The 20,791-nt window shown below is 41.5% G+C and overlaps 1 protein-coding gene across 8 annotated transcripts in view; it reads left to right on the top strand.

Annotated features, from left to right (window-relative positions):
- Window positions 1-20,791, top strand: part of ARHGAP24 (Rho GTPase activating protein 24) — a 210,815-nt gene that overhangs the window by 173,256 nt on the left and 16,768 nt on the right. For 7 of the 8 annotated variants that reach the window (XM_034771493.1, XM_034771492.1, XM_034771489.1 and 4 more), the window contains 2 exons: window positions 1,876-2,083; window positions 20,430-20,562. In XM_034771493.1, the coding sequence (XP_034627384.1) occupies window positions 1,876-2,083; window positions 20,430-20,562 (341 nt within the window). The remainder of the gene's footprint in view (window positions 1-1,875; window positions 2,084-20,429; window positions 20,563-20,791) is intronic. The other variant, XM_034771490.1, reaches the window with a different exon arrangement.

Below are 20,791 nucleotides of genomic sequence, written 5' to 3'. Positions count from 1 at the left end.
CAGAAAGACCCAAGGTTTGAAGGGAGTTGGAGATGCCATTAATAGCAGGGAAGTGGTAGTTACATCTCCAGATCAGGTTTGAAGTGCATTGCGTAAGCAAACCTCAGAGCCGGCTCTGGGTTTTTTGCAGCCCCAAGCAAAAAATTTTTTGGCTGTCCCCCACCCCCGCCCCCAGCTCCCCCCCCCCCCCCCCCCCCCCCCCGCCCCAACTCTGGGCTCTCCCCCCCCACCCCACCCGCACCCCCTGCCACCCCAACTCTGGGCTCTCCCCCCCACCCTTCCCTACCTGCACTGCCTGCCACCCCAGTGCTGGGCTTCCCCCAACCAGCGCTGACTCTGCCCGCTCCCCCCTCGCCTCCAGCCGGTCCAGCGCTGGCAGGGTCGGGGTAAGCAGCAGGGCTCCCAGGCCACGCCTCAGCCCAGGGTCCCTCCAGCCGGGGCTCCCGCCTCCAGGGCCGGCTGGGACCGGGGAGGACAGAGCCGGGGGACTGCCCCGGCAGGGGGCTGAGGAGCCGGGGCAGGGCAACCCCAGAGGGAGCGGAGCCCCGAGAGTGGGACAGGGGCCCCACACAGCAGCACCCCGCCCTCTATGGCCCCGCTGCTGCTGCTCCTGGCCGTCCTGCCTCAGTCCCTGGGTGGCTCGGGCCGCTTCGCCCAGCCCCGGCTGCAGCGCTGGGGGGCGGCTGCCCTGCGGCACCTGCAGGCGGCTCCCTGTGCCCCGAGGGGCAGCCCCCAGCCTGAGTGTCCCGCGTATGGAGCCTGCCCGGCCATAAGGTGTGGGCGCTGCTCCCCGACACAAACCGCAGTGGCCCCAGGGCGCCCCCGGTGCAGGACGCGCTGCTGCTGCCAGGGCCAGCTCTAGGCTTTTGCCGCCCAAGCACAAAAAAAAAAAAAAAAAAGAGTCTGGCTGAAATTCCGCCCCTGAAAATGTGCCGCCCCAAGCACCTGCTTGGTTTGCTGGTGCCTGGAGCCGGCCCTGGCAAAACTGAACCTTGTTCATAGCTTACCTGTCATGTGGATCAATACAAGCATTAGTCTTCAGGGCTGTCAGTCTGGCATGTTATACCACCACCTGCTCTTTCTCACATACACGTTTTGTTGTTACTCTAAAAGAGACTAATTGTGCAACTTGTAGTAAATTATAGGAGTGAAGTGTGTGTGTGTGTGTGTATGTGTGTGTGTGTGTGTGTGTGTGTACACTTAACTTATGGTCTAATCAGAGGAGCTGACCACCAACAACTCCAGCTGAGGTCAGTAGGAGCTGCAGCTGCTTTACAGCTATGAAAATCTGGCCCTTAGGGTAAAATTTTCAAAAGAGCTGCCAAAGTCCCATTTTCCATTCTTACTGAAAGTCAATGGGAATTAAGCTCCTAGGTCACTTATGCCCCTTTTGAAAGTTTTAGCCTGAGTGTAATCAGAGTAAAAAGTTCATATATTTTAGATGTGATATTAGAGCTGTTTCAATGGCCACGTACACTTAACCTCAGCTCAAAGAGTAAACAAAGATGTAATATCTTGGATTCAACACTTTTGTGACAGAGTTCTACGTCCCTGCGTTGCTTTCCCTTTAGGATTTGAAGGTAGTGTTTTATTTTTAAAAGTTACAATATTCTGTGCCAATGGTTCATGATATTTTTACAATTGTGCTTTGGACCATTATGGTAAAATACAGTGGTGTAGTGTTTTTTATAAAGGGCGCTACATGTGAAATTGAGCTCTTTATCCCTGGACTTAGGAACTGACTACCCTTATATTTGACTAATCTGTAAGGAGGGCTGATTGTGGTACAAATCATTAGTGCACCGACTTCCCTCTTTGTTCATTCCAATGATATTTTTCCCTCAATCCACTCATGTCTCTCCTTATTATGCATAGGTATCTTTGGACAGAAGCTGGAAGACACAGTCCGGTATGAGAAGCGATATGGGAATCGTCTGGCTCCCATGTTGGTGGAGCAGTGTGTGGATTTTATCCGACTGCGGGGGCTGAAGGAGGAAGGGCTCTTTCGACTTCCGGGCCAGGCTAACCTTGTCAAAGAGTTACAGGATGCATTTGACTGTGGAGAGAAGCCATCATTTGACAGGTAAAATGCACAAAATTCCCCTACTTTAAGTGGTCTAGTCCAGAACTTGAGTGATCTAGTGTACTGTAAGATAAAAGGCATTGAATCCTTCCTGAGCTAGCGTGGTTTGAACCTGTGTAACTTTTGCAGACTTTTCCTCATTTCCTGTTAACAGCCTAGTTTGCTTCATTTCTCACTGTAGTATCTGATCTCAGTGTGTTTTTTTGAGAAATTCCTTTTTTTTTTTTTTTTTGTAGTGGCTTTATATTGATGCAAGTTAGGAAGTGTATCATAAGCAATTCAGTTTAATCAAAAATGTCTAGACCCTTTGACCTTATCACCCCTAGGAATGGGTAGGTGGTGGGTTTTCTTATTCTGTTGCATCAAGGGAAATGTTCTCTTATCACCAGCCTCAGTCTGTTCTGTTACCTGATGAAGTAGATGGAAGGACGAATCTAAATTAAGGTTGGTGTGAGGTTTATTTTTGTTTGTTTTTTTTTAAATAAAAGTGATTTAATTATAGTCCCTTGTGAGGGTCAAACTTCAAATGGTATTGAGGGTTCAGATCAGAATAGCATCTAAATGTTCAGCTAATTATCCAAAACTGATAAAATAGGAACTTTCTGGACCCAGAAATGAGCCAATGCCATTCTCTTAGCTGTCGATGGTCTTCACCCATCTCTGTATGCAAGGGCTTGGTTTAAAGGGAGTTCTGCTCTGAAAATGACTATGTAAAAATGGCACCTTGTAGCAGCAGAAGCCAATCTCTTCCTTTAGTGACAAAAATAAATGCTATTTTTTTTTTACTACTGCCAGTATAATGAACCCCAACTTGAGCCATCACCAGGGACTGAATCAGAGATCTTCAGTGCTAAAAGCATGAGACCTTTACCCCAGGAACTGGAGGGATGCTAGTAGTAATAGATATGGTAGCAGAGGAGATATAACATGCAGAACGAGTGGATTACACCAGCACCAATGAACCACTGTAACTCTGGGTGAATGATGAGAATTAACTAAATTCCAATTATAGGCTGACTTTTGAACCTCCATTGTCTTCAGATTATATCCTTGGTGACACCTCTACCAACTCCTTAGAAGACGAGAGGGTTACACAGGTGTGATGGAGGGCCTAACCTGAGGAGAGGTGGGGGGTTGTTCTACAGGCTCTTTGACTGTTAATGGTTCCTGAGCCAAAATGAGTCAGATCTTAGCTGGAGTCTGTGGGTCTGATCATAAGAAAACATTTTTGTCCCCTCCAAAAATAAACACATTTGATATGGAATTGGAGCGACACTGTACTGTCCCTGCCAGCAGGTAGGGGATCTTGGGGGACAACTACTGCACTGATGGGGTATAAAATAAACTTTATTAAGAAAATGCAAAAACAGGGAAAATTTAATAGTGAGGGGCATGGGGTTTGTTAAGGTAGATAATTGGGGAGGGGTTTCTTTTAGTAAATAGGATAGGGGGTTTCAATAGTGGGGTACACTACAGTTGGTAACTAATTAACACTGAAGTATAAATGTAACAGGTAGCTAACAATTTCTATGTAAAGAGTGTGTCACAGCAGCATATAACCAACTAACAGTATGGGTAAAATGTGTTAACTAACCGACAACTTTAGGTAAAAAATGTGTCACAGTGATGTAAATGTAAAATGTGAGGTGTGTTAGAGAGAAAAGGGGTAACCAATGGGGTTTTATGTTAGACTTTAGTAATACAATTGAGGTTTGGCAGCAGTAGGAGCAGGGAGAGCATGTGGGGGAAGGGATTAAGAGAGAGAGCGACACAGAGAGCAGACAGGCTGCAAGTTTAAACATCAGAGAGACAATTATACAGAACACAGCAAAATCTTATCTATGATTTAACTTAACCAAGACTACACAAATTAGCAAGTAACAAAACACAATGCAACAATTCTTTAAGCCTAACTTACAGAGTACAATGCAAGCAATTTTTTAAACCTAATTTAACCACAACTATGCAAAATGAAATTACAATTTATCTAGACTAAAAGTTAAACCTAACCTAATGGGTGCATCTTAAACTAGGGGTAGTTCCAGAGGGCAGAGTGGTGTGTGCCCAGGATACAGCTCCGGGGGGCGGGGGGTTAACTAGTGATGGCTGCAAGCAGGCTTATTTCTAGCAGCAAAGGCACTGCGGAGCTAGACGTAGATTACGGATACAGACCAAGGAGTTAACTTGGGTCTGCCTGCTGGGGAAAGAAAGCCAACAGCTAGAACAAGGGGAGTGTGCAAGAGGTTTTTCCTTACCAATCCCCAAAGCAGCAGCAGGAACAGCAGTTTCAGCATCAGAGGACGCAGAGAGGACTCGATTCGCTTACAATAATCAGGAGATCTCCAGCCACAAATTCGTTGTTCGTGGGAGGGGAGTTTAAAAACGGGGATATGCTCAAAAACAAACGAGAGCGGGAAGAGGGCCCCCCCCAAAGACCCCTAGCTGATCAGACCAGGTGGCAAAGCAAGGACCTTCTCTGGGGGTCTGATCAGAAAATGTCTGGTTTTAAGGGCAAACTCAGGCAGTTTCCCGCCAGTAACTTTGATTGGTTCCCCTTAATCCAGGGGAGGAGAGAAGGCAGGGAAACTGCAGGTAGGCACAGGACATGTCTGAGCAAGTTCTGAGTCACAGGTATGACTCATATGCTCAGCTATGTGGCCACTTTAGGTCTTGCATACCTGGGCAGAGCACCCTACACCGAGCCGGGTCCGAACAAAGAAGCTAGACAAAGGAGCGAAAAAGCCCCCACCTCCCTGAGCAGAGCAATGGCTCCAGTCAGTCTGCACAAGCCATTTCCATGAGCAGGGCCAGGCTGTGACTTTGGTCAGTTCCATGGCCGGGGCCGGGGCTGGGGGGCACTCAGAATCCAGCAGGGGGACAGCTGTAACAGACATGTACGTGTCGAACGCTGTGATGCCATTTTCCCCTCAATTCTGCATTTTCCAAGGAGATCATGAAAGTGGCAGCGCACAGGAAGAACAAAAGCTATTGTTTTCATGTCAGCTTTATTACTTTCTAAATGAAAAGTGGACCGGGGGGCAAGGTTGGCTGGAGAAGGGCTTGATGGGGTTAGAAATCTAGCAAGTGACATTGTTAGAGGGATGAATTTTGCATCAGAATGTAAAAGCACACCATTTTTAGTTTAACTAGAAAGACATTGCAGAGCTATACTATGGGGAAAGGCATATTTTTATAAAGCAATGAGAAATCTATTGTAGCCAAGCTTTCTTTGAAGGCATTTTTTCTTTGTTTTATCCTTTAAGCTAAACGTTAGTAATGATATCTCTGGCCAGAGATGCAGATGAACTGACATTGGGGTATAAATGAGCCGGAATGAGACTTTTCAATGCCCTCAGGCCAAATGATTGAAAAGAACATTATATTTTAAAATAACCCACGAAGATGCTGTGTCTAACATTCTGGACAGAGGTGCTTCTTTCAAGTGGTGTGCAGAGCTCATCCATTATAAAACAAATGAGTTGAGAGCTGAGCAGCATGAATATTTCTCTCAGGTTTCTCTCACAACACCTGTACCACACTAATGAGCCACGGGAACAAGCTTGCTGTTTCAGCTTTAGAGAATGAAATGGAGAAGAGGCTTCACGCGGTGCTGCTGTGAAGCAGGCGCAGAGCCGCAATGGAAGCAGTTAGAAACATTGGCAATAGTTACCTTGAATTCTCTGGCACTGCAGTTTTTCTTCAGAGGCTTGTGTATTTATAGTTAACCCCTACCTCAGATGTTTGTATGAAAACAAGCATCTGTGTTTTTGTTGGCTTGTTTGTTTTCCCAGGCTTTGGGAGGCAGTGTGGTGTGCTTGGGGGCTACAGCGCTGGTCTAGGAGTTGAGAGATTTGGGTTCTATTGCTGACTCTGGCACTGTGTGACATTGAGCAAGACACTTCTCCACCTCTCTGTTTTTCCTCCCACCCTTTATCTTTTCTGGTTATACTGAGAGTTGTTCAGGGCAGGGAGTGCCTTTCACTGTGTGTTTGGACCGTGCTTAGCATAACGGGACTCTGATTTTGGTTGGAACCTCTAGGTGCTACTGCAATATCAATAATAATTTAAGGCTGTATCCTGCTGTTCCCATCTCCCTCCAGTCCTTGTGCAGGTATTCAGGATTACCCTGTGCTGAAGAGAAGGGAAGACCATGCTGTGGATATACCCCTTTTCCCCTGCACGGCTCTGTCTCTACTTTCCTAGATAACATTTTTTGCTGTTCTAGGCAACTGCATGTTCTACTAGTTTGGTTGAGGCTGTACTACAAGAGGAACATTGGAAAGTGACTATTGTCTGAAAAGTGACTGTAAAAATGAAATTGTCGGGGGTTCCATATTTATTCTCTCTCGTGGACTTCTGGATTCGCAGTGTGTTTAGTACACAAATGACTAATCTGAAGTCCAGCATTGGAGAACCATCCTGGGATCTAAATATCAAGCTGTGTTCTTTCCTTCTCAGACATCACCAGTAATAAAGGTTTTTGTAGTTGAGTTGGTTGACAGTTTTGTTGATGGTGCATGAAACGGAACAGAATCCAGGTCACTATTCCATAGCAGTATTGGTTCTGCATCTCTAATTGTAGGAAGAACTTGTTTTGGTCAGTGGAGTTATGACTTGGAAACACAAGGAGCTGACGTTTTGCATAAGAAGATGCCATTTTCACTTTGACATTTTTCTGAACATAAATAAACTTTAAACAAAGAGTTCAATTCCATTTTTTGTAATAAAAGGAGAGAGCAGTGAAATATATATCTTTTAAATGCTTATATTAAAAAACCACTACTTAGCAGACTGTTCCTGTAATATTTACATGAGGCTTCTTTGGTTATTTTAGTAAACCATCCTTAGAATTTGGGGATGGGCGGGAGAAGGCAAGATTTTATAGTTACCATATTAGTAATCTCTGCTTTAAAATAGCATCACTATGTTTTAAAATGTTGCAGTCTCTGCTTAGACATCTTACAAGCATGAGCAAGTTGGATATTTAAAGCAATGTGTATTTTTTTTTTTGATAAGGATCCTTTAAGACATTTGCTGTCCAAGGTCCTGTAGCTCTTTCCCCAACCCCACCCCCCTTTATTTTTCTGTGCACATCCTATTACCTTGATTTAGCAGTGAAGACCATCAAGTGAACTTCAGAAGAAAGTACATGGTTCAGTGTAAAAGAAATGATAAAAAGCCTAACTTGAAATCAATGTGAGCTATATGTTTGATGCACTGTAACTCTCAGTTTAGGTAGCAGTTTGGTACTCAGTTGGTAGAGTTAGTTATAAAACTATTTAGCACATCATTAGTACCATTCAGAGAGTCTCAAAGTACCTCAAAGACATTAATGAATTAAACTTCAAAATAGCCTTATGTGGACAGTATTATCCCTATTTCTCTCTCTCTGTGTGTGTGTGTGTGTGTGTGTGTGTGTGTGTGTGTGTACACGTAAAGTGAAATTGTATTAAAGAACATCTCCAATTGATAATTTCCCACCTTGATTACCACTTTTAAATATCCCTAATACTTCCCGTACAGTTCCATTAGACTTTTATTTAAAAACTATCACTTTCAGACAGTCAACTTTGCTTATCATTTGGATTGTTGCTTCATTCTGTTGTGTTGAAAATGTTTTAAATTTAGTCCCTCAGTCCAGGCTTGTCAGTGTAGATAAAAATGGATGATTTAAAAAAAAGTTTAAATCTGATTGTTTTTATTTAAATCATATTTTAATTTAAATTAACTACAGGTTTTTTTTTTAAGAAAAAACCTATTTAAAATTCAATTTGAAAATAATAATATAAGGTCTAAACTTATTATAATCTATTAAATGCAAAGAATAATAGTAAGCAGTACGTGTTTGCTTTCAAGTTTTAAAGAACATCAAACCACTGAACTGATGGAAGTTACTGGCTAAACATCTGGAACCAGAGTTTGCTGATGTGCTAAACCAGCTTCTGACTGCAGAAGATTTTTCTGCACATGCAGAGAGAATCTTTTCTTCATTTCAGTTTAATTACTAGTTTGTTCAAAGTTAAGAAGCCAATGGGAATTGGAAAATTAGGAAAGCTAGTTTTTCTCCTCCAATCTATGATTAAAAAATTGGTGAGAGAGGATGAAATTTACTAGTTTTAAAATCTTGAAGGGCCTGGTGACCAAAAAAATCAGTTCAGCTAGCTAACTCTAGATCATACTTCCTTTGTTTAATAAATCAATTAATTTTAAATGCAAAACATGATTTGATAAACTTTTTTTTCTTATATATCCAGCACATTTAAGGTAGCTATATTTAATTTAATTTAAAACATGCTGGTTTTATGATTTTTAATTGAATTTGAATTTCTGTGCAAATAGAGCATGACACAAATCACAAGTAATAAAATAATCTAATAAATAAGAAATGCATCATTCACCAGTTTCTAACATAATAAAGAAATTAAAAAGTAAGAATCTGAATAAATGTAAGTTAAGCTATGTAATTGTTTAAGTATATGTGTATAGGTATAGTGTTTTGTCCTGTATGGCCAAAAATAAAAATAAATAAAGCACCAAATTTAGTGCAAAGGCTATATTTAGTTGCAACTCAACATGTTTTAATGATTACCAACTAGTGAGACTCAACCCTTCTTTAGGAAAATAAAAAGTATAAATGCAAAACATGATTAAAATCAAGATTTCCTGCTTGCTGATTTAAATCATTATTAAAATTGGTGATTTATATTGCTTTGATTTAAACCAATACACCTTGATGCTTGTATAAATATATTTATAATTATATGCACAAAATCTATCAAGATCAGCTATTTATTTTGTAAAAATTGGCCTGGAGACTCCTCCACCAATTAAAGAAAATAATGTGAGATTTTCTTCAGTTCATAACTTTTTCCTGGAAGGAAGCAAAATTGGATTTCTCTTTTTATATTATTTCTTTCCATCTACTGTTCATCACAATTATTAGGTGATGATATGAAAGTCAACAGCACACAGGAAGGGAAAATATTTGAAATGTTACTGAAACAGACATAAATATTAATGCAGGAAGATTTTCATAGCTATTTCTATCAATGTATAAGATCTTCAGAGGAGTTTAAAATTTGGTTGTGTGTGTGTGTGTGTGTGAGAGAGAGAGTGTATGTACACATATGGAAACATGCTGAGGCAGCAACAAAAATCCTAATAGGGTTTCTTTTATAGCTGTGGCTTCTTCTAGAGAAGAACACAATATATTAAGAGTTAAAATATTTCCTGCTGTTCTCTTCAGCGTTGCTATCAGATGAGGAAATAACCTGTAAGTGGCTGTATGCGATAGCTAGCAATCGCTGAAGGATGAATTGTGTTATTCAAATCATCCAAAATGTGGAATTGGATATCAGGAATGTTTATGTGCATTTAATCACTGGAACTGTCAAAGCAAAAGCACTTTGGGAGCCACTTGGACAAAAAACATCTAAATATAAGATTATCAAGGTCATAAGCATATTATGTTGAATTCTTAATGTATAGAGAACTGGACTGTCTGCCAGTGGTTACTGTAGCCTCGCTTTTTTAGCAAGAGCATGTCCTCTGGATTCTAAAGGCTAGACTCTGTGTGTGTGTGTGTGTGTGTGTGTGTGTGTGTGTGTGTGTGTGTGAACAGAATTCAGGCTATGTGTCTGTCTTTAAACAAGAGAGAGAGAAATCACCCCTCCATTTTCAAGAAATAAAAAACAAACTTCTAGGCACCTAGATTGTTTTTGTGCTAGAGCTAGAATGGGGCTTTAAGCCACTGCCCACCCAGGGTGATGGAAGTGGGGAGAGATGGGCTGTGCACCAGCAGCAAAGAGTTAGGCATAACACTTCCAAAAGCAATGTAGCAGCACGTTCTGGGTGCTTTACGGTGTGCTGAATATGTCTCCCTGCATCTTCCCAGCTCGTCTTAGGGTACAGCAGGGGAAACCATGTGAGGTTCCTAACAATGTTGTCAGTGCTGGAGCAAGATTGAAATTATTCTGGGCCCTTGGCTAACGTGAAAGTAAACCAGACTGCTTGTGCCCTCTGCCCCACCTGTGCATAGCTAGGCATGGTCAAGCCCATAACTTTCTGAGGTCTTATGCTCTCTCTGCTGGCTCTGCAGGAAAATATTTCACCTTTCTAGAGCTATGATGACCTGGCTGATAATGCTGGCACATAAACAAAGCCAATGCTAATTTCAAGCCCGACTTGGCACACTGGGCATGAGGTGGGGAATAACAATGTTTGCCAAACAGAAAGAGGGCAAACTTGATCAGGAGAGTTAATTTTATTTTCACATTCCTAAAGAGACAAGACTAACCATGGAGAGTTTAAAACCGACTGAAGCTATAAAGAAATGAACCAGTTGTTGCTTGACTAATGATCATGTGTTTTATGTGAGTTTTCTTTTCTGAATCTAGATACAAAAATCAAATGCTAGAAATCCTAATCAAGACAAAAGCGTGTGTAGATTGAAATTAGCGGTGCTTTTAAAAGAAATCAAATCCTCTTCCATCTTGGGGCACTAGTTTTGGTGCTGGGAAGTCTTTTATTGTAAAGCTCTTTCTGGGAGTGGGTGTGTTTGTGTGTCAGAGAGAGAGAGAGAGATTTATGAGCATTTTATTGAAGCTTTCTAATATCTTGCTGTCCCTTTTATTGTGGTGAGGGGGAGGACATGATGCAAAGAGAAGAAAATGCAGCAAACACTATAGAGCAAGGTCATGGAGTACAACATTACAAGTATCCTTAATCGCGACTCCAGAATTTACTATTTAAGGCCTCAGTCCAGCCCGTACCTCCCAGTGGGTATAGCAGTTGCCAAGCAGTGGAGCCGATGTGGTTCTGATACACAAGTAAGAGAGAGGGCTGGATGAACAAACCCATATGGTACTGAACTCAGTTCTTTGGATGCCAAGAGAGGAAGATGAGTGGGGCTGTGGGGGATCCACCATGAGTGAATTCTCCTGTTCTCTTTCTTAGAGGGCATTGGAGCCCATTCCAACCATTTACATACGTTACTCCAGGCTACACAGCAGCTGTAGGCCTACTTCATTGAGCCCAGCCAGCTGCTCCATGGTTTGGAGTGGAGTGTTCTTTCTCACATACACATCCCTACCTGTCTAGAGTCCAGACAAGATTGGGTCCTGGGCAGATGATTTTAGCCCAAGTCCATGCTACTTACATTAGCACCTAAGAAAGGACTATCAACCTCTCAGTGTGAACAGTCATCTTTTCTTGAACCCGGAGTCTCATATGAGCAGGGATTACTGCCCATGTCGTCCCCAGATAAATGCCATAAAGAAATAGATGAGTTTGTATGATCAACTCTTGCACCCCAACAGTCCAAACAGTGCTTTGTCCCACTGTTCATTGTCGAATATAACTCGCAGGGAAAGACGCTGCAATGCATGCTCTGCAGATATTTCTGTTATAGGGTGCAGCAACAGCGTGTTGCTTAATGAGGTGGCAAGTCAGGCAACGTGCCTAACATAAACAATGAGGGGCAGTTGCATTCACTATGATGTGAACTGTAAGCCCAAGGCTTTGGAGATCCAAGGGGTGGGGGCGGGGGATACAATATCAACATATCCCCCTGCATAAACCATTAGCCATTTTATATAATAGGTGCTATTGAAATATTGGCTTCATTTATTAGCTGCATGGACAAATCTCCTCTCATATTTAAAATAATGTGGTTGTAGTAGCAGCCAGAAGGAGTTTCCTTCTCTCCTTTCCTTTGCATACCAGCCAGATTAGTACCATGACCAGCGTTCCACTTTTCAATTGTTGGCCTCCGCAGGTGCTCTCTCCTCTTAAACTCTGGTACAAGGCAGAGACCTACCTGGGTCTGATAGATCTTCTACTTAACAGTTTCCTCCATCCCTTTTGCTATGAAGGCTTACTGGAAATGATGGATCTGAGAACACCAAAATCTTTGAGGCTTTCGTGAGCGTGAATAGTAATGTGATCTCTGGATCTATCCCTGATACATTATTGATGCTTATTGAATAGTGTTCTTTTCTCACAAAGTGAAATTCTCATTCAGCATTGAGGAGAAAACTGACTCTCTCAAAATGATGTTTCCCAGTCATTTCGTGTTGGAACCCACTTGGGGATGCATTGACAGCTAGTTGCCCTCCCACCACAATGGCCCATTTGCCATTCTTCAGCCAGCTGCTGACATCTCTCCTATTTTCTTCTTGTGGCTCAGATCCTCTCTCCATCATGCCTATTTGTGTTTTGCTCCCCATCCCCTGAACACTTGCACCCTCTATCCACCCTCCCTCTGTGCTCTGTTTGGTGTCAGGGCCATCTATTAGTGGCTCAAAGGATGAGCTGGGGGTCTACAGGAGCAGAGAAGAGACACTTGAGCTGACATGCTGCTGCCTGAGTTTGGAGCCACATCCGAGCGAGCTGTTCCTGTATTAGAGGCCAATACAGGAAATGGAAGGGAATGGCTTTCAGAAAACCAGATGTTGCTTTACCTGTAGCTGCAAGAGCACATTTGCAGTAGGGTCACAGTAGATCTAGCATTATACTCCTTTCCCCCTGGACTAAGTGGTCATCTTGTACCCCAGCTTGGCAACCTCCACACTACTTCTCTTTGCCCTCCTGCCTTTGTGCAAAACACGTGTTGCCAACGTGATCATCAGTGAAGTGGACTGAAGAGAAATAAACAGCAAGAGGTGAAGAGGAATTTCTCTGGGAAGGACTCATCCCAGTAAATTTGCTTTTTATTTGTTTGTTTTTGTGTTTTAATTAGGCCATAGAACTTTGCTCCAAATACCTGAAGGCTATCATGTAGGTTTGCAAAGTGTTCAGCAGACCTATGTGACTCTCAAGAAAGGGTATCGCTAACAAAATTATACAATGGGGAAACTTGAAACATAGAGAGGTGAAGTGACTTGTTCAAGGTCAATGGCAAAGCCAGGAGCAGAACCTGACTCTCCTAACTCCCAGTCCTCCATGGGGCTTTGGTGCCCCCATTTGGTGAAAACTGTTTCATTCTGAACCAGATTTGTGGAATTTGGTTAGGTGTTGTGTGGAGAACACCAGAAACTTAATACTTTGAGCTGAGAATTTTGGGTTTTATCAAAATCCAGAAACTCACAGTAACACTTGATGGGACATGAATCTACATGAACTGAACTAAAATGCCTTACCATTAACCCTTGCAGACCAGAACTGCTGAGCTCAGGGACTGGTCCCTAGAGAAAACAGAGGTTCTTAGGAGTAACTGTTTCTGATTGACTCTCAACATGATATTTTAAGAGCTTCAGGGGGAGCTGGCTACAGCCCTGCCTTGTTGTTGGTGCAAAAACCGCCATGACTGAAGGTCCTTAAGGGTGGCAAGGGGAGGAGGCCGTGGTGCTGCCGATGAAAGCCAGAAGTCTGAAGTGACACCACTACCCCGTCCCCCCACCCCCAACCACTGTTTGCACCACAACCCCAGCCTGGTGTTGATTTGGAACTAACTGAGGAAGAGGGTTTTTTGGTTTTGTTTGATTTTCTCTCCTCCTCTCTCCCCCCACCAACTTCAAATGTAAGAGATTTTCTTTGTCTAAAATAGCAGGATATTCCATGAAAGGTGCTCCTTTATCTTTCCAATGACTTTGCAGGAGTCTCCAAAGTTCTATGCAGTTAGCTGCACCTTTAATAAAACAGGAGAAAAGTCTATGACTTTGTCCATTGATTCAAGGCTCTCTTCCCCCCATAATGAAAGTAAAAATAAAAGAGAGATTGGGGATAGTATGTGTGTATGTTTGTGTTAGGGTGGGTGATGTTACATTCCAGGTACCTAAAATAAATTTGCCGTGGAAATCACCTTCCACCTGCAGTTCCTTCATCTTAACTCTTTTCAGTTTTGTTCTGCTTGCTGTTGACTAAGTTATTCTTTTTGGTTTGGTTTGTTTAAAGCGCCAGTGTCCCTTAGCAAAGCTCCCCTTGCCTGAGTTATGGTAGTTTAAGATTTTGCTCAGCAGATGCTAAGCATCTGGTTTCTGCAAAACACTGAAGGCCTTAGATTTCTGAAAAATCATAGAACTTCCAGTGTGCAAGGTTCCAAACTTTATTCACTGATCTTTACAAATGAAACTCCAGTGGTGAATTATCTAGTTCCTGTCACTTTCCTGTCCCCTCTAAAACCAGCCCTTTGTAACTGGCTAGTGGGAATAGCATCTAAATAGAGCTTGGCATATAGACATGATTTGGCAATTAACTACTCATTAGGAGACCAGTTTCTAACTCAAATGCTCGGATCAGTAAATCAGGCTAATTGGTGTCTAGCTGGAGGAGTGTACGTTTTAATTGTCGGACAGCAAAAGAATGTTTAAAGTCTCTTCAGTTGAGTTCCTGAATCAAGTGGATTATGAAACATAATTGCTCCTTAACTTTTACAAATGGGGATTTGATACTTGTTACTGTGAAACTATGATCTTTTAAGAATGTGGGAATTGTGTATTTCACATTTAGATGATAAATGACTTCTCAGATGTCCATGAATGCAGTTTTACAAAAAAAGGATGACTTCTGTTATCACATCAAAGCTTTGAGAAAAGTTCATTTTAAAGACATTACTGCTCAGGGTTTGTAAGATTTGTCTAACAAATAATAACAATGATTATTTTACTTGCTTGGATTTTATATATATTTTACGAGCCCTGCAACATTGCTATAAAAACTGATCAGTCTAATTCAAACTCCAGTAGTCTGATGAAGTTATTTTCATTTGCTATTTATGAGACTGTCTCTTTATGCACCTGCCACACACACAACAATCTTTCTTACCTCTTCATATCTCTGAACGCTCATCTCTCTTTTACTCTCCTTCTTTACATTGTGTTTTTACCTCCTCCCATATATTACACAGCTCCTTACTATTTCTACTTTTGTGCACTGTCATCCTTGTCCATAGAGCCCCTGGATATAATACTAATTTTTCTCTGATGTGACCTTGCTCTGTTATTTTTCCCCACTGGAAGTTTGTTAGCAGCTTGTTGACTTTGCTTTCTGAAGTGCTGACTCAAGCTCCATAAAGGCACTGTGTGTTTGTCTGCGAGTGTGAGGGTTATGCATGTATTTATGGTGACTTGCTGTGCTTCAATAAATTATTGTTTATGGAGGAGAGGGTGAGAATCCCCAGGCTGTGTAATTGGTCTGACAACCACTTCCACAATGTCTGTGATAACACAAAGAAAAGTGCTGTCAAAACAGCACCACCATCAGGGATGCTAATGACACAGACTTCGGATAAAAATAACATTAAATCTGGACAGTCTAATTGCATGGAAGGGATTTGGTGTGTTTGCACAAATAATACCTTTATATTGAGATGGGTGGAAGCAAACTTTTGGCAATGAATATATGTGTTAACAGTAAAATAATCAGAATTAACGTATGTGTATGCACGTGTGTTCACTTGTGTGTCCACTAGTGGGCATACAGGTACGTGTTTTGGGGAAACAGTGATTACTCTGAGAGGCAAAGAAATTGGAAATTCCACAGAACTTGTACTGTAAAATTAAATTGTGTGCTAGTCAGCCCAACTAGCTAGCTCTCAATATACTGTGGCTATAGGGAATTTATATTGACTGTGGTAATGCACTTCTCCCCAGCATGTACAGGTGTCAATGGCTTATGTGAGCCACCAGCTCAGGTGATCATCTCCCAATCTCTCCTGTCAAAGCTGTCCTACTTCATATATAAGACATGAATAGTCACTGATCCAGAGAAAGAGAGAGAATGATTCTCTATAGTTTGGTACTTAGGGCACCCACTTGGGAGCAGGAGGGACACCTGGGTTCCAGGCCCTGCTCCAATAAATATTTAATTATTTATGCAAAGTGGAACAGCTTCAACAGGAGAGACCAAGACATGCCCACCCATCCCAGAATACTCTATAGCCTGATGGTTAGGACACTTGCCTAGGTTCATGCATTCATAGATTTTAATGCCAGAAGGGAACATTATGATAACCTGGTCTGACTTCCTGCATAACAGGCCGCAACTGTTTCACCCCATAACTCTTGTGTCAGGAACAATAACTGAATTAGAGGATTTTGTTAGCAAGAGATCTGTTCCCAGCTCAGCTACAGAGTTCCTATGTGATCTTAGGCAAGTCACTTAATCATGTGCCTCAATTCCCCCTCTGAAAAATGGGGATATCTCTTCCCCACTTCATAGGGCTGTTGTGAAGATAAAGTTTACGGTGATTGTTAGGTGCTTTGATACTAAGGTGATGCAGGCTTATGAGCAACCACATAGATATAAAAAGATAATTGGCTAAATGGAATGCAGATCTCAATGGTGTGGAAACTACAGTGCAAGAAAACTAAGAAGCAGAGGTGAACACTCCCGAAATGTGGGACTGCTTGGAATATTGTGCCGCATCTACACAGTTGTCTTCTGACTCTGAAGTCAGTAGAACCACAATCGTGGATTGGAATACCCCCACTATGCAGAGTTTAAAATCTGGATCTGAATTTTGCAGTCCAGGTGCATCTCTACTTTTAAAATAAAAGGAAGAAAAATTAGTACTAGATTTCAAGATGTAAATACTCTTCAGATTATACAATACTCTCACTTTTAATGCCATTTTTCTACATATTTTTCAGATCCATTAGTATTTTGCCTCAAAAAAATAAAGTTTAGTGTTGTCGCTGAATATAAGAAAAGAGTTTGTTTTAAATGGTCTCACAAATATATAGTTATTAAACTATATATGGTAACTTGTTAAGTGTTATAGTTATGGATACGCTAAGGATTTCAATGTCGCATTCAGGCATTGTTCCAGCGCAGCTGAAAGAAATGCTTTGCATTTGTACGTTTTCAAAATGTAGAATAATCTTTCTTAGCAATTGCACCATCTAGTGCTGGTACACTGATAATGCCACAGTAGTTGGCACATACCATGCTCCTGGTACACTAGAAGCAAATTGATATATGTATTACCTCAGTCTAGAATTAGGCATAAACTGCATGGTTCAAATGTAGGTTTCAAACCCCAATCCAGAAAGTTCCATTCTTAGAGTCCTAGTCTTAGAGTTCTTAGTAAAATGAAATGAGATAAAACCAAACTAACGTGTTTAAATAGCCTTGTGTAGTTTACCTTGGAAATACAAGGCTTATTTTATTGTATTCATTGGCTCACTGATATCAGTGTATTACAGTCCTCTCCATGTGGACAACTCTGGGCACAGGTAGCTTTTTTTTTTTTTTTTTTTTTAATTCCTTCTGTCTGTCTTTCCAGCTACTTTGCCTTCAAGGAAAAGTACTTTGCTTCATATCAAGAACTGTACAAATCTTTCTAAAATACTGCAAGCTTTTTCCATGGTATTGGCAGTGTCAGGAAGCGAAAGCTGTGCAGTGCATTGTTTAACCTTCTCACCTGGTGACCTCCCCAGTGCCAGCTCTTGCTAATTCTTTTGTCGATTGTGTGCAATTTGTCTGTTTGTCTTAGATCTTATTTTATTTCTGGAAGGTTTGTCAGTTTGGGATGCCATATAGGCTCTTTCAGACTGTGTTTCAATTCCCGAGCCACACCTGTGGGGTGTCCTTGTTCAATAAAAGGTATTTAGGAGATGACAAGATGACAGCTTTTGGTCTTGAGGCTCAATCCAGTGAGGGGATACTTATGCAATCAGTTCAGGGTGCCTGCTCCCTTTCACCAGACAACTGACAGCTCCAATAATAGGGCTGTCAGCAGAGCTTTGCTCTCTAATTAGCTTTCCCTGTTCCTCCTTGGCTTGGTGCAATAGGCAAACAGAAATCATCTCCTACCAATTTGCTTCTTGTGTACCTTGCATACAAGCTAAGGCTTACTTCTATTATGAGGCCAACCAGTGACAACTCCTTGAGTATACCCTGCATGCATTTTAAAAAAGAGAGGAAAAACTGCACTGCTCTGTGTCTGGAGCTTCAGGGCATGAAGCAGGGGCACCTGAATTGTACTGTCTGTATTGGGTTGGTAAACAGAGATGTGAGGAGTAGCTGCTGTTCATATCTGATCTGTATTGCACATAGGCAGAGGTTTAGGAATCTGAGTATGAGTCCAAATCAAAAATAGACTCATATGATAGTACACAAGTAACACAATATTTTGGACCAGTATGGCAGAAACTTGTCAATATCTGTGAGATCCACCATAGTGGACTGAAATCTCATGTGTAAAGATGTTCTCATGTGTTTCAGACACACCCAAATGCAGAAACGAAAGAAAATAATCTTCCTGGTGGTGGAGCCAAACAAGAACTAAAACCAATAGTGGGGACAAGTTCAGGAGTTTGAATCTGACCCTACCTCAGAAGCCCAAAGGAGTGCTGATTCAGAGTTTTGGCTAGAGCTGGTCAAAATTTTTTGACTGAAAATTTTTCCTGTTGGAACATGTGGTTTTGTTGACATCAACATTTTTCACTTGGAAAATGTTGATTCTGACCGTTTTGATTTTCCAAACAGGTAAACTGAAATTAAAACGTGTTTGGAATCAATGTTGTGAAATTCAGTATGAAACAAAAAATCATTTTGAGATGTTGAATAATTTCATTTTGACATTTCCAGTTCAAACATTTTTGGAATTTTTCATTTTGTGAAAAATTTCAGTATTTCAACTTCTGGTTCTAATTCTGAATGGAAATCAGATTCCCAAGTCTTTCATAAGCCTAATAGTCTTTCATAAGCCTAATTCTCTGAGGAGAATTTCAGATTCTACTACAACCCTCTTTATCTGAAACATTGATGCCATTTAAAACATTTTGATAAATGAGGGTTCAAAAGGAGGTCTGGTGGGATGAATACAGAGCTGATGTCAAAACTGATGTAAGTTAGACTTGCTGATAATCAGCTGGACTCCCTTTGATCTACTTACACCCAGTTACTGATGCATAAATGAGTCTAAGGGTATGTTTGCAGTCAGATGTTGTGTCTGACTTCAGCATGTGTAGACATATACCCAAGCTAGCTCTAGTAAAAATGGCAGTTAAGCTGTGGCAGCCTGGGACTCTGGCTATGTACTGGAGCAGCCAACCCCTGCAGCCACTGCTTCACTGAATTGGTACTCACGCTAGCTAGATCAAAGCTAGCTTGGGAATGTCCACACATACTGCAGTCACACCTCACCTCCGTCTGCAGTGTAGACATATCCTTCATTGATACAACTTTATACACCAGAGAACCATAACAAGGTATGAGAATGTGTAAGATCTATTAGGGAATGTCCTACTGTGGAATGCCTTCCTGTTGATTTTCTTGTTACTTTTCTGTCTCTTGGTGTGTGTTGTACACCAGTTTAGACCTGCTTAAACTCCAGTAGTCACAATGGGCTAACTTCTGAGGTGATGCATAAGGGGGTTGTAACTAAGTAAGTGTTCATTTAAGTCTAATGACTCTAAGTTTGTATAAGAGGGATTTTAGAGTGTGTGTGTTACACTAACTCTTAGACTCACTTCTGAATTGAGCCCTGGGAAGCTATTCTTGACAATGTGCTGAGTCACTCTGTGATCTTGAGTCACTGTCTCTCTCTGCCTCAGTTTATCTGTCAGAAAATGGAGATAATACCAGTTCACAGGGGTGAGAAGGGCTTAAATCATTAGTGTATGCAAAACACGTCAAGATCCTCTGATGAAAGGTGCTATTAAAATGCACAGTACTAATTATTCAGGGGGACTACCAGGAAAGCACTGCACACCTGGGGATTTAACTACAATTGAGATAAGAGGGAGCTTTCATTAAACGTGTGGAATAAATTGGTTTGTGCAGAATATGTTGATATAAAATTGATACCATGCAGGCCCAGATATTGTGGAACTCAGCTATGTTAGAGCATAAGCTCTAATAAATTTGTTAGTCTCTAAGGTGCCACAAGTACTCCTGTTCTTCTTTTTGCGGATACAGACTAACACGGCTGTTACTCTGAAATCAGCTATGTTAGAGGCATGTGTTAAGAATCTGAGCCAAATTGTTGATTGTTATGAGAATATAATTCCTTGTATTGAAATATTTTGCCTAATTTCTGGTTAAGTACAAATTAAATCTGTCCGTTGGGTAGGTGGTATTTTGCATTCCTCATGTGGGATGTTTGTAACCTATATGAAAGGCAAGATCTTCCCAGCACCCAGGTTGTGAATATTATAATGTTTGTGGGATAAATAATTGTTTAATAATAATAAATCATCAGAATTATGAGAGCCTTTGTTGCAGGTATTTTTACAAATCCTCTGCAGTACAAAGAAGCTAAAACCAGATACTGGAGCTATATGTAAGGCTAACAAACTGATGATTCAGTATTGAAAAAGTTAAACAGTAGACTAGAGACCATCAGCTGTGTATAGCATTTCCCAGATCCCCAGCAGTAATCGTTTGCATTCCATCCCCACAGCAGTACGGATGTGCACACGGTGGCATCGCTTCTCAAACTGTATCTAAGAGAACTCCCAGAACCGGTTATCCCCTATGCAAAATATGAGGATTTTCTTTCCTGCGCCAAATTGCTCAGCAAGGAAGAGGAAACGGTGAGTGTTGTGCTTTGATTGTGATTTGTATAGATAGTGGTGTTTTGTAATCTATTTTGGTTTTGGCACAGGGGCAAGTTCTCTAGTTTTTGCATCAGCTTTCACTCTTTGCTAGCTGCACATCTTTGAAACGTATCAGGATGTCTTTCTAATGATGTAGTGGTGTAGGACTGGAGGGGACCCTGAGAGGTCATCTAGTCCAGTCCCCTGCACTAAAGGAAGGACTACA

The sequence above is a fragment of the Trachemys scripta genome, chromosome 5, assembly GCF_013100865.1.
Source record: "Trachemys scripta elegans isolate TJP31775 chromosome 5, CAS_Tse_1.0, whole genome shotgun sequence".
Lineage (NCBI taxonomy): Eukaryota > Metazoa > Chordata > Testudines > Emydidae > Trachemys > Trachemys scripta.
Note: the sequence above shows the minus strand (reverse complement) of the source record. Positions and strands in the feature narration are given on the sequence as shown.